Source organism: Neopelma chrysocephalum, unplaced genomic scaffold (genome assembly GCF_003984885.1).
Source record: "Neopelma chrysocephalum unplaced genomic scaffold, ASM398488v2 Primary Assembly neopelma1_147, whole genome shotgun sequence".
Lineage (NCBI taxonomy): Eukaryota > Metazoa > Chordata > Aves > Passeriformes > Pipridae > Neopelma > Neopelma chrysocephalum.
In genome coordinates this window covers 5,035,111-5,046,521 of record NW_020897809.1, presented here as the reverse complement: position 1 = coordinate 5,046,521, position 11,411 = coordinate 5,035,111, and the positions used below count along the sequence as shown (strand labels likewise).

Sequence of the window (11,411 nt, the reverse complement as noted above, 5' to 3'; positions counted from 1 at the left end):
AATGTTTTAAATGCTTTCCTTCTACACTTGTATTTTGTATTGCTTCAGAAAATATAATAATGATTTTTGTTGATTTTTCAATGGCCTTACATAGGTTTGTTATGATCTTTGAAGTGATTTATGTCATAAATTGTGTATCTGCCAAGTTAAATTAGGAAACAGAAATGACAGTATGTGGTTGGCTCTTAACACTGTCCGAGGTTTATGAAGTACATTTGTCTTCCTGGCTGGCCATCTGCTTTAGGCACGTTGGGCCAAGTTGATCCCTGATAAATCTCCTGGGATCAGCAGATTCTTGAATTGCCTGTTTGGGCCTGTATGTCTCGACCCATCCCCCTGCTCCACCTCCAGTTATTTAATTGAATTTGATTGGTCTGAGCAACCTCTGATCACTATTTCACTATTGGAGTTGAGTAAAATCACCAGAACTCCACATCCACATATGGAGTTAAGGAGCTGTATTTTAAGTTTCAGAGGAGTTGATATCAAGGTCCTGAAGGACTGCGCAGTATAAGGATGGTTAAGATAAGGAGCATATTTTTATAGAAAAGGCAAAGCTTTCCTTTTAATGTTTTTTAAAGTAAAAAGGCAAGAAAATTATTACTTCAATTATAGAATTGTAGATATATGCACATAGTGGAATTTTAAAATACAATTAATTTACTGTGTTTCTGGAGGGTAACTAATAATGAATAACAGCTGAGATTTTAGTGGTTTGGGCTAGTTACATGTTTTGCAGGACAGGGATCTTGATAGTTCTTCTGTTTCTTGTTCTCTGATGTGATGCAGCAGTTTTCAGAGAATTATTATCTATTTTAAGTAAACATTTTTAAGGTAGGTTGTTTGTCCTGTGTCATTTATTGGCACATTTCAGCTGACAAAAATACATCTCTGATTATATTTCTTATATCTGTTTATCTTAATTCTGCCTATTTGGGTTTGATATAAAGAGATAAATGCCATATTTTTAAGCCATAGTTATAAGCAATAATAAAGCCAAACTGAAGTGTCTTTGTACACTGTAGTCTGCTTAATTCTGTTGTTAATATTAATACTTTTATAGACTGCTCTGCAAAAAAGTAATGAAAAATATACTGTAAATTAAAATGTATTTTCTTGTGGCTACCATTAAAATTATTAGGAGATAGCTCTGAGTATTGGACTGTCTAATTAAAGGTCTTGTGTTTGCACTGTCTTTCTGTAGATAAATATAATTCAGGGCATAGTTGCTGAAATCAACGTAAAGACTGGGGAATCTGAATGCCAGTATTACAAAGAGAGACTTATTTATCTTGAAGAAGGCCAAAGGGATTCATTGATTGATAATTCACGTGCTCTGTGTTGTCATGGTGAACTGAAGAACAACAGGGGAGTGGTAAGGAATAAAAATTTTATCATAAATAGCTTTTAAAGGTAACTTCATTTTGAATGGCAGCTAAAAGAGCTGTGAGCATACACAGAGAAACCCCATGCTCTAATATATAGGAAGTTGGTAAATATTAACTGTTATATATATAACACTGATCATTTTTGTTAGTAGTTAAATATCTGTATAGTTTGATAATAAGCTTATATGTATCTCTGTCTCTTGTGGGGCCTAACAATATCCTGGATAAACTGTAAATCTGATAAATTGCAATACTTGCAGGATTATGTGTCCTATAAAGAGATGCGCAAGTTGTAAAAAAATTGGACTATTCACGGATATAAAATGAGGCACCTGTTGTGAAAATATAGAATGAAGATGGGCATTTTCAATATCAAAAGACTGCCAAGGCATATTGGGAAAGATTTCTGCTATAATTACTATATAATTGCAGTGAGCTAAATGGATCTGAAGCTCTGTGTTGTCTTAAACTTTGCAAGCAGTGTGTTTATTTAGATTTAGAAGCAAAGAACTTTTGATTGGGAAGCAAATTTTGGCAATGAAAAACAAATTATTTCAATGCCTGATATCAAGTGAAATGAATTTAAAATTTCAGCTTGTTTATTATTGAAAGCCACTGAAGATTGCAAAGTGTCAGGAGGAACATAATGCAAAGATGGTAACAGGTGACTTGTGCCACCTGGGAGCAAAAGTAATTTTCTGAGCTTCAAAGAGTGAATATTTCCAGTGGTGAAGCTGATTGTGAGCAGCATGTGAATTGTAAGAAGATCACTTTTAATTGTTCATTGAAAATATCTGGATGAGTAAGATTGCTTCTTTCTTATTAACAGAGGCAGTAGAGAAAAGTTAAAGTGTCAGAAAGAAGAATGTGTATAAGCATGCTGCTGCTGTAGAGACAGTTTTGAAATGCTGTGCACGATTCAAGGCCTCAGCTCGGAAAGGATTATGACATAAGAAACTGAGAAGAGGACAGGAAAAATAATTCTAGAAGTTTTTAAGTTGTTGTATTTACATACTTGTGTGCTGTTGTGCCATGCAGTGGGAAGAATGGAATATTTATTTTAGCTGTTGAAAGCTCGAGGTTATAACATGCTCGAGTTTAATTCTGGTTTAATGACTTTCTAAAAAAAAGGAATAATGCTTTATTATTTATTACTGTTTAACAGAAGCTGCATGTCTTCCTCTTTGAAGAAGTGCTGGTGATTACACGAGCTATCACCCACAACGAGCAGCTCTGCTACCAGCTGTACCGGCAGCCAATTCCCGTCAGGGAGCTCGTGCTGGAAGATTTGCAGGATGGAGAGGTTCGGTTGGGTGGATCCATCCGTGGTGCATTCAGCAACAATGAGAGAAGTATGACCACACCTTTTTTTATTTACTTATATAGGATCCTTATAACCCTTATGAGACATCAGAATGTTTTCTCTAAAATTCACGTTATCCAGCATCTTGATTTTTGTTTCAAACTGATTTATTATGTTGTAACTTGTTTCTTTTAGATTCTTTCTCAAAGCTCACTGTATTGATAATTTCTCCACATACCTTCTTCTGTACTGAGTTGAGAAGGGGAGAATATGCAGGCTATAGTGGCAAAACTGCAAAATTATAAATAGCAAGTGTATTTTGAAATCTTAAACTTTAGCTGTCATGCCTTTCCTTGTATTATGGAGGCATTGATTGCTATTCCATAACTCTTTCAGCTGACAGATACTGTAGCACTCAGTGTCAAGACTGCAGCTATTCATGTTAATGTCCTTCTAATTAAGTTCATTATAAAGATGCTTGTTTTATTACAAGGGTCCTCTTGAACAAATTCACTTGACATCATAAATCTCACTTACCTGATCAAAACTTCGAGGCATTTTTGTACATATCCACTATATTAGTGAAGTGAATGGAAAAGATGAGGCAGTCTCTGGCTGGTACAAGGAAATCTGCTTTGCAGAGAAGTAGAAAGAGAGGCTTGGAAGTTTGGGAAAAGCCTTGATCCTGCTGATTCAAATCAAGCTTTATGGATAGCTTGTGCATGGCAGAACCAAAATCATTTAATCCAGCAATATGAAATTATTAGATGAGCATGTGGTGTTCTGGGATCTTGACCCACAAAACAAGGAGATACCCAGACTCTTCTCTTTGGTCTGACGTGGTATTGGCAGAAAAACACATTAAGGCAAATATTTTGCAGATTCTGTTACTTAAATATAGGCTTTGATTATAAAATCCATTCAAGCCAAAGCATTCAAGGTTTTGACATGTATTGTTTCTTTCAGTCAAAAACTTCTTTAGAGTCAGCTTCAAAAGTGGATCTCAAAGCCAGACTCACTCTCTCCAAGCCAATGACTCCTTCAACAAGCAGCAGTGGCTGAACTGTATTCGCCAGGCCAAGGAGAAGGCAGCGTGTGCGGGCAAGGCTGGCGGGCTGAACTCGGAAGCACATTTTCTGTTGTCACCAAACGGACGCAGAGTTCCCCAGGGAGAATCCAGCCTGGAGCAGATGGACCAATCCGACTGTGAGTCGGACTGTAGCATGGACACCAGCGAGGTCAGCGGCGACTGCGAGCGCATGGAACAGACGAACTCTTGCGAACATGAAAAGCAAATAGAAACCAATGTTTGACAAAAACTTACAGTTCATGGAAGAAAATCTGTCTCTTACCTGTACAGTATTTGCATTCCATATATGGAACCATTTGGAGAAGCACTTTTAGAATATTTTTTGTGATGATGTCAATGCAGTCCTTCTTGTATTCGTACCTGTGAGCGTAGTACTGTGACTGTCCATCTGTATAAGCTGGAATCTCTTGCAACTCATGTCCTGTGATTATATTCCATAAACACCTAAGGTGGATGAAAGAGGTACTTGACCAGTTATTCTCAATGTCCTGCTGTAAACAGAATCTCTAAGCTACTGTTTATATATGCATTACATAAATAACTTTTCCTGATTTTAAGTACTTTATTTGCCCCTCAGTGGGGCAGCTAAAGATGTGGACATAATATGGAGTTTCAGGATGGGGTGTTAAGATAATAAGTTTTCTTAAAGGCATGGAAGGAAAAAATAGTTTCTTGGAAAAAAAGAAAACTATCTTGCAGTAACCTGTCTGAACTCTTATGATATTAAATCAACAAGAACTGTAAACAGCAGGCCATGGAACCAGGGACTCTTTAGGGATTAATTTTTCAAAATGAAGTGTTGTCCTAAAATCCAGCAACCAAACTTACTAAAATCTGGACATTTCAGGTGGTCAGCATAGTGATGTGGTTCATTTGTCAAAGCATGTAATGCTAAAAGTGATCAACTGATAAAAAAATCCAGCCAAACCTCTACAGCCAGCACTGAATTAAATGAAATGCTGAGAATACTGGGTATTTGTAAATAAGCTGGTAGTTTGCTTTCAGTGCCATAAATATATTATCCCAAACAGGATGGAAAAGAGCTTTTGCTTGTGAATAGGCCCTCTTCAGCATTTTGCACTTCACTGACCTCCACTGTTGGTTTTAAACACCACTAAACTAATGTTAAAACAATTAATTTTCTGTAAATGTCTGTTTACAATTACATGTAGTTGGTTTTTAAAACTAAGTGATGATTTTATATAAATGGTGCTCTACAAATACCCCATGGGATTATGTAGAGAAAGTTTAAACAAAAAGGGAATTGTTTTTCCTTTAGGATGTATTACATCCTTTTTCTTTTCCTCAAGTTTTGTTTTAAAAGTTTTTGTTGCATTTAATCTCACGCTGTAATTGGAAATATTACTGTGTTTTCTGGTGGCTGATTTAATCTACTCATTATAATGAGAAGCAGGTGAGTCACTTAAATGCAGTCTAAAACAGTTAAACATCCTGTTACTTTCAGGAATCCCTGGGTGATATTTTATTTCTTTTTATAAGAAATAATGCCAGTGCTGTGTGGCAAGCTATGAAAATGATATATTAATAAATTTAAATGATTCTTGATATCACACAAGATAACCTGTGCAAAGTACTCGTCAAAACAAAAGTAGAAAAACTTAAGTTATTGCCAAAAATATTTTTCTTGTGTTCTGCAAGTTTACAGAAAATGTATTATGTCAAGTATCTTACATATATATATGCTGATGTGCATTACAGAAATCTGTGTGACAAGATGATAAACAATATAAACCAAGGTATTTTTATTTTTTAAAAAAATGGCATTTTTACCCTATAGAACATATTTCTGTATTTATAGTTTTTAAAAAAAAAATCAAATTTCTTTTCTTTTTCAGGCTTTGTAATTTATTTCAACTGCTTCATTTTTAGAGCTGAATGAGTATGCCAGTGAAGATGGGAGAAAGGAAAAATCTGCAAAAGAAAAGGAATAGGAAAGCTGTTCAGCAAAATGTTGAAAAAGAGAAAAAAGCATGTAAAGTGTTCAGATAGAGAAGAAAGAATGAATGTGTGTATTGCCTTTTTTCTTTTAATAATGGCCTTAAACTTTTCTGGAAGCATTTCAAATAAATTACATTAAACCATTTTGATTTTTATTTGGTTTGGTTGGTTGTGCAAGAAGACTGCAGAAAGATTTAAGTGGTACAGGCAGTGAGGCTTAATGCAAGTGACCAAGGCTTATCTTTTGGTTCCTATGGAAGTGTTTATATTTGGATCTAATTTGCTAGATACAAAGTAATAACAAAAAAAATGAGTTACTGTACTCAGTTCTCCACATTCCCCAAAGTTTTGTGTTAAATAATTAATTTAGTAAGTAGGTGGAACAAAGAACTAACATCTTGTCATCAGTTTCTCGTGATTCCTTGGGGATCACATCTCTACTAAATATATTATTCCAAAATACTGAGTTGATTAATTCTGGGGTATGTAAAAATTCACCAACCAGCCAGTGAATCTCAGAAGATTAATTTACATTTGTTTACTTTCATTTAGCCACCCACTTAACCTCATGTTCAGCATTCTGGAGTGCAAGTAATTTGTCCTGCTTTGTAGTTTACATGCACTTAGCTACTGATCAATCTGAGCTTAGTAATGTTGGGTTTTTCTCTTCAAATCATCTGAAGGATTAAGCTTTCCAACACTAATATAATTCTGGATTTGGTTAGCTTGTTTTAGTTCTAGCACTTTTAAAATGTCACTGCTTTTGAAAGAATGACTTTTGATTGTGGCAGGAGGGGCTTGGGGTGGTGGAGTGGTGGGGTGGGCTTGGACAACAAAACGTACCAAAACAGGTGGGTAAAACATAAAATGATGAATGTGTAGTAAAGAGGAAAAGTAATGTACACAAATATGTCCAAGTGATCATCACAGTCAGTAATCCTGGTGCAGAGCAGAGTCTGAGGGGTTGCAGCAGTGAAAAGACTGAGGTGTCAAGTGCTTCCAGGATCACCATGTGGGGATGGCAAAATGAGGAGAGGGATGCAGGTGCTCCTCCAAATCTGAGCTATGAGCACTCTGGATCTCACATTCTGGGAGAAGAGTGAGCGCTAAGGTGTCCTGCTCTCAAGAGCAGGAAGTCAGTGGTCTGATGTGGGAGATTTGCCCCTTTTTGACAAATCTTAGCAACTCTTTGCTCTTCTGTTCCTGATGAGGACAATCAATGTAGTCTTAGCTTATGGAAAGATCTGATGAACCAGAAGGTAAAAGCAGAGATTGTCTTGATTGAGAAAGAAAGGTAAGCAAAGAGAATGGCCTTGGAAGTCTTTGAACTGTGTAGGTCCTCTGACGAAAAAAAATTTTACTGTCCGTGGCCTTTGTTTCCCTAGATTTGCTCTGCAGCACTGAAGTGAATAACACAAGGATGAAGACTTATCTCCTGGAACACAAAGGTCTGTTATGAGACACCAGCAGCAGTAAGTTTAAGATCTCTGAAGCTCAGTACCAGAGAATCAGTTGCCAGAATCTGGCATGGATAGGCCAGAAATTGAACTCCAAGGCAGAGAACATATTTCTCCTGTTTCAGCATGATCCACCTGATCCAGGGATACTGCCTTAGGAATGTCTCTGTGGGACTGGAGACAAGGTTTCTTGAGGTTTCACAAAATTTTTAGGATTTGAAAGCTACATCAGAACTTTAAGGTACCAGTTTAATGGATTGCACTTCTTGAAAAAGTTGATGTTTTACAGTGACACTGCCTGGCACTTCACGGACAAAGCTTGGTTGCCAGGATCTAACACAGTCTGAAGCTGAGTTTCACATATATGGAAGATTTTTTTCCTTTGAAAAAGGGGTTCCAGATCCAGAATGGACAGTTCTGTATTTAATGCTTACTCATGAATACTGATTTTAAAATACTGTAATCTGTTCTACAGGTTGATGGTGCCATCTAATGGAAATTATGATGTATTTTTAGAGCTGATTTGATTACATAAATTTAAAGTATTTTAAGATATTTAATGTATTAATCATGATAAAATGAAAGTATTTTAAAAATACAAGTAGGTTTTTTCAAACTTTCACCTGAGGATCACAAATTTGTTGAAGAAAAAAGCAGCAGTTGAATTTCTGCTACTAATCCCTGCTGTTATAGAGCCAAGTCAATCCTATTGCCCCATTTTGTCTCACCTTTTAATATCATAGGCATATTTTCTCCACGCTGGTAAATGATACTAAAGCTCTTTCCAAGTGTGTAAATTAGGTTTTGTTTCTGAATTTTCCAAAGGTGCCTCTCTTTGCATGGTCTTTGAAGAAAGATTAATGATACAGTTCTCCTATCTTTGATCTCCTGGCAGCTGAAACTTAGTCAGCACAAAATTAGCATTTAAACATTTGAAGGAATGAGATGTGTTTTGCATCACTAGAGCAATTTCTGGAAAGTAAAATAGTAATTTCTAGTTATTTACATTAAACTGTAACAATATGCTCAGATTGAGCAGTTTTGCATTTCTAAATTTGCTTTCATAAAGGAATACCAAGGTAATGTCTGGAGCAAGAACCCATGTTTGCTCCTTGAGCAAGGAGCCTTACACAACCTCCCTTATAAATGTCCCATTTTGTGGCTGTTAATGTGACCTAAATCTGTAATACTAATGTGTTACATATCATCTGATTTCAGAATCAAAGGGGTCTGCAGCTGCTTAGTACTTGGGTGGGAAACCACTTGGTGCAAGCCAGGGAGTCGTGGTTGAATGCCTGGCAAGGATCAGAAACCACAGAAACCAGAAGCTAGAGAGACAATAAGGTGACAGATTTTATAACCTTTTTTACTTCAGAGTATTCAAGTAATCTCTTCCTATTGTTATAAGTAAATAAAATAGATCGAGGTACAGCAGCAAAATTTATTAAAGATTTATGTAAAGTGCAAATAAGCAAAACAGCACACTGGGCGGCCTGGGAGACCCTTGCTCCGCACGGCCCGCAAGCGCAATAGGCAAAACCAGTAACTTTTATACCCTTATCAATCCCCCTCCCATAGTCACTTGTTAGCTCTTCATTGGGCTTGAGTTCGCAGGGTTGGTTCCTCTCTTACAGGCCCAGTTCAGTTGCCAGGTATTTTCCATCCATAGTTTTAATCAGTCCTTTGTCCTTGAGGCCTGGTGTGTGGGACTTTCCAGATGTCTGTTCTGGTTTCTCCTTATCGCTCTTGTACTTGACCTTTTGATTCTTGTCCTTCTCTTTACTTTATAAGTACACTTTAGACAATATATTTCAGAAAAACAGGATACAGCATACATGTAAAGCATAATAATTTGTCTTGTCAGATAGGAACTGCAAGCTGCAGGACTATCAACTTATAATACTGACATGTTAACCATTCTGCAACTTACAGTCCCTCAGCCTTAACAGAATATTGATTACAATAACATATATAGGAATATAACATACAATTATATAACATGCAATTTGATGAGTAAATTATTTTACTATTGCTTATTTACTACACTATGATGTTTTTTCACTGAACCTTTGTTTTGTGAACTGGGATTCTTAGTACCTGTTTTATATATGTCAGGATTTAAAATGCATAGTGGTACAGTGATCTGGTATTGTTAAATAATTTATCAAGTACTACTTAGTAGTTTTTGTGACATAAAGACTTATGTTAATTAATACAGAAAAAGAATTCTGTACAACTACAAAGACTTAGGTTTTTAAAGCAAGTGGTAAATGAGGAAACTTCTGTTGCTTTGTCAATAAGCAAGACTTCCTACTCTCTTTGGTCCAAACACCAGCTGAAGACATGCACAGCCCAGAAGTGATTTTAGCAGCTTTGCCAATTCAAACTTAATAAAGCAGGTTGACATATTTGGAGATATATAATGGATCAACACAGCCTTAAATAGCACTAGGTTGGTATTTCCATTTTTTTCTTGTATATGGAAATTCTATTTGAACAAACTAAAGCACAGCAAAATTATTCCAATAATATATCAACTCATCTGTAATATCCTCTTTACCACCACTGAACCCTCACAGAGGCAGGACTACACATTCTCAGGGAGGCAGTCTTGATTTATCCATAGGATGAACACTGCATTTGTGGGGTTTATTACCTCTGGATAATGGAACACCATGTTTCTGCAGTCAGAGAAATATTTGGTGTTATATTTCTGTAATTTATGTAAATTATGGATACAGATACTAATTACCCTGTTTAAACTTGCCAGCTCACCAAAGACTTCTAAGAACGAATAATTATTAGCTTATCTTTTAACACCCTGGAGGCTACCACTAGCACTAGGCCATGTGTGAGCTTGGCAAGTTACTTATATTTTCTGATTTACAGGTAATCTAAAAAGAGATCAATTAAATAAAATGGTCAGGTGAAAATATATGGTTAAAATATATGTTCCTTGCATACCTTGCAAGCATGGAAACTTCACATTTTTAAGGTCAGTAGCTGCTTTTGTGGTGACAGTATAAATAGCTACAGTTATGAGGATTGAAGGTAATTGGTATAAGTAGCTAATTTATATATGCATTTGTTCAACAACCACAGCACTAGTATACTTTTAATAAAGAAAACTAATGTTTTGTTAGTTACTTGTAAAACTAAACATCTGGTATTCGTATTTCCTAGGCACTGCAAGAATGGGTTATTTTCAGCAGGCACTGTTCAATCCTGGTGCATTCCTCAGAGCTGCCAAAAAAAGGTCTGTACTTTGGCTGTTACATATTCACACCCCTCTTTTACCAGTAAGCCTTGCAGTGGCAGGGGCAGAGGGGAATAAATGTTAACCCTCTGATATGATACTATCTTCCAGTACAAGTTAGCTGGTTATGAGACTATTCAAGAATCCTGCTAAAGCATATTAAGATTTTTTTTTTGCCTGCCCTTCACTGTTAATAATGTATTTTTATTCATCAAAGGGGAAATTTTGTCATTTTCTCCAACGCCTTGGAAAGGAAACTTTAAACTTTAGAGGAAGAAGTGCGACCTGGCGCTGTGTGCAGTGTACTTTTTGTTCGGGGGGTGAGTTTGTCAGAGGTATCTATGCAAGCCCTGGGCTGCCTTTTGGGGCAGGGGAGCTGTGCTGAGCTCCAGTGAGCCCCTGGATGGTTCCTGGACTTGAAACACCACCACGGGCTTGGTTTGCTCCGGGGAGCCCATTCCCTCCACGGGATTATATCAGAGTTTCGAGATGCAACAAGAACTAATAGTTAGTGCAGCAGAAAGTAACACAGAAACTACCTATAGCTGAGCCAAGCGATTGAAAAGAACCAACCGAGTGAAGAAAACGAAGAAGGGAACTGAGGCAGCCAGCCAAGAAACACCAAGTTATTCTATAACCAGGTGTATTGTCTTAAAGAAGCTCATAAGGCTTCTTGTGAGTGACTCATAAGTCACTTAGAACTTTATGGGCTCCAGAGAAGACCACCAAAGACCCCTCAGTGAAGCCCCTCAGAGACCCTGTACGGATTGTATATATGCTAATAAGTGTTGGGAAATGTCATGAATATGTAACAGGTACCGGGCGGGGCTGGGCGGTGGGTGACAAGCGGTGCGGGAGGGCAGCGAGTACCGCGGGGGGCTGGTGAGCGGGAGGGCAGCTGGCACGGGAGGGCGGCCGGCGGGCAGCGGTGTGGGGGGTTAGAGGGCGGCCGGCGGGC

At 37.3% G+C, this 11,411-nt stretch overlaps 1 protein-coding gene and 1 long non-coding RNA gene across 6 annotated transcripts in view; one reads left to right on the top strand and one right to left on the bottom strand.

Annotated features, from left to right (window-relative positions):
• Positions 1–6,476, top strand: part of ARHGEF3 (Rho guanine nucleotide exchange factor 3) — a 113,917-nt gene extending 107,441 nt beyond the window's left edge. For 3 of the 4 annotated variants that reach the window (XM_027700759.1, XM_027700760.1, XM_027700761.1), the window contains 3 exons: positions 1,205–1,375; positions 2,554–2,740; positions 3,658–6,476. In XM_027700759.1, the coding sequence (XP_027556560.1) occupies positions 1,205–1,375; positions 2,554–2,740; positions 3,658–4,004 (705 nt within the window). In that variant the 3' untranslated portion in view covers positions 4,005–6,476. The remainder of the gene's footprint in view (positions 1–1,204; positions 1,376–2,553; positions 2,741–3,657) is intronic. The other variant, XR_003536980.1, reaches the window with a different exon arrangement.
• Positions 6,477–7,834: 1,358 nt separating this feature from the next.
• LOC113976120 lies at positions 7,835–11,398 on the bottom strand. 2 transcript variants are annotated; one of them, XR_003537005.1, is made up of 3 exons: positions 11,273–11,398; positions 10,345–10,440; positions 7,835–8,092 (listed from the first exon to the last, which is right to left on the bottom strand). It is a non-coding gene; the product is annotated as an uncharacterized LOC113976120 (long non-coding RNA). The 2 variants fall into 2 exon arrangements; XR_003537004.1 differs by lacking the exon at positions 7,835–8,092 and adding an exon at positions 9,657–9,878.
• Positions 11,399–11,411: the final 13 nt, after the last annotated feature.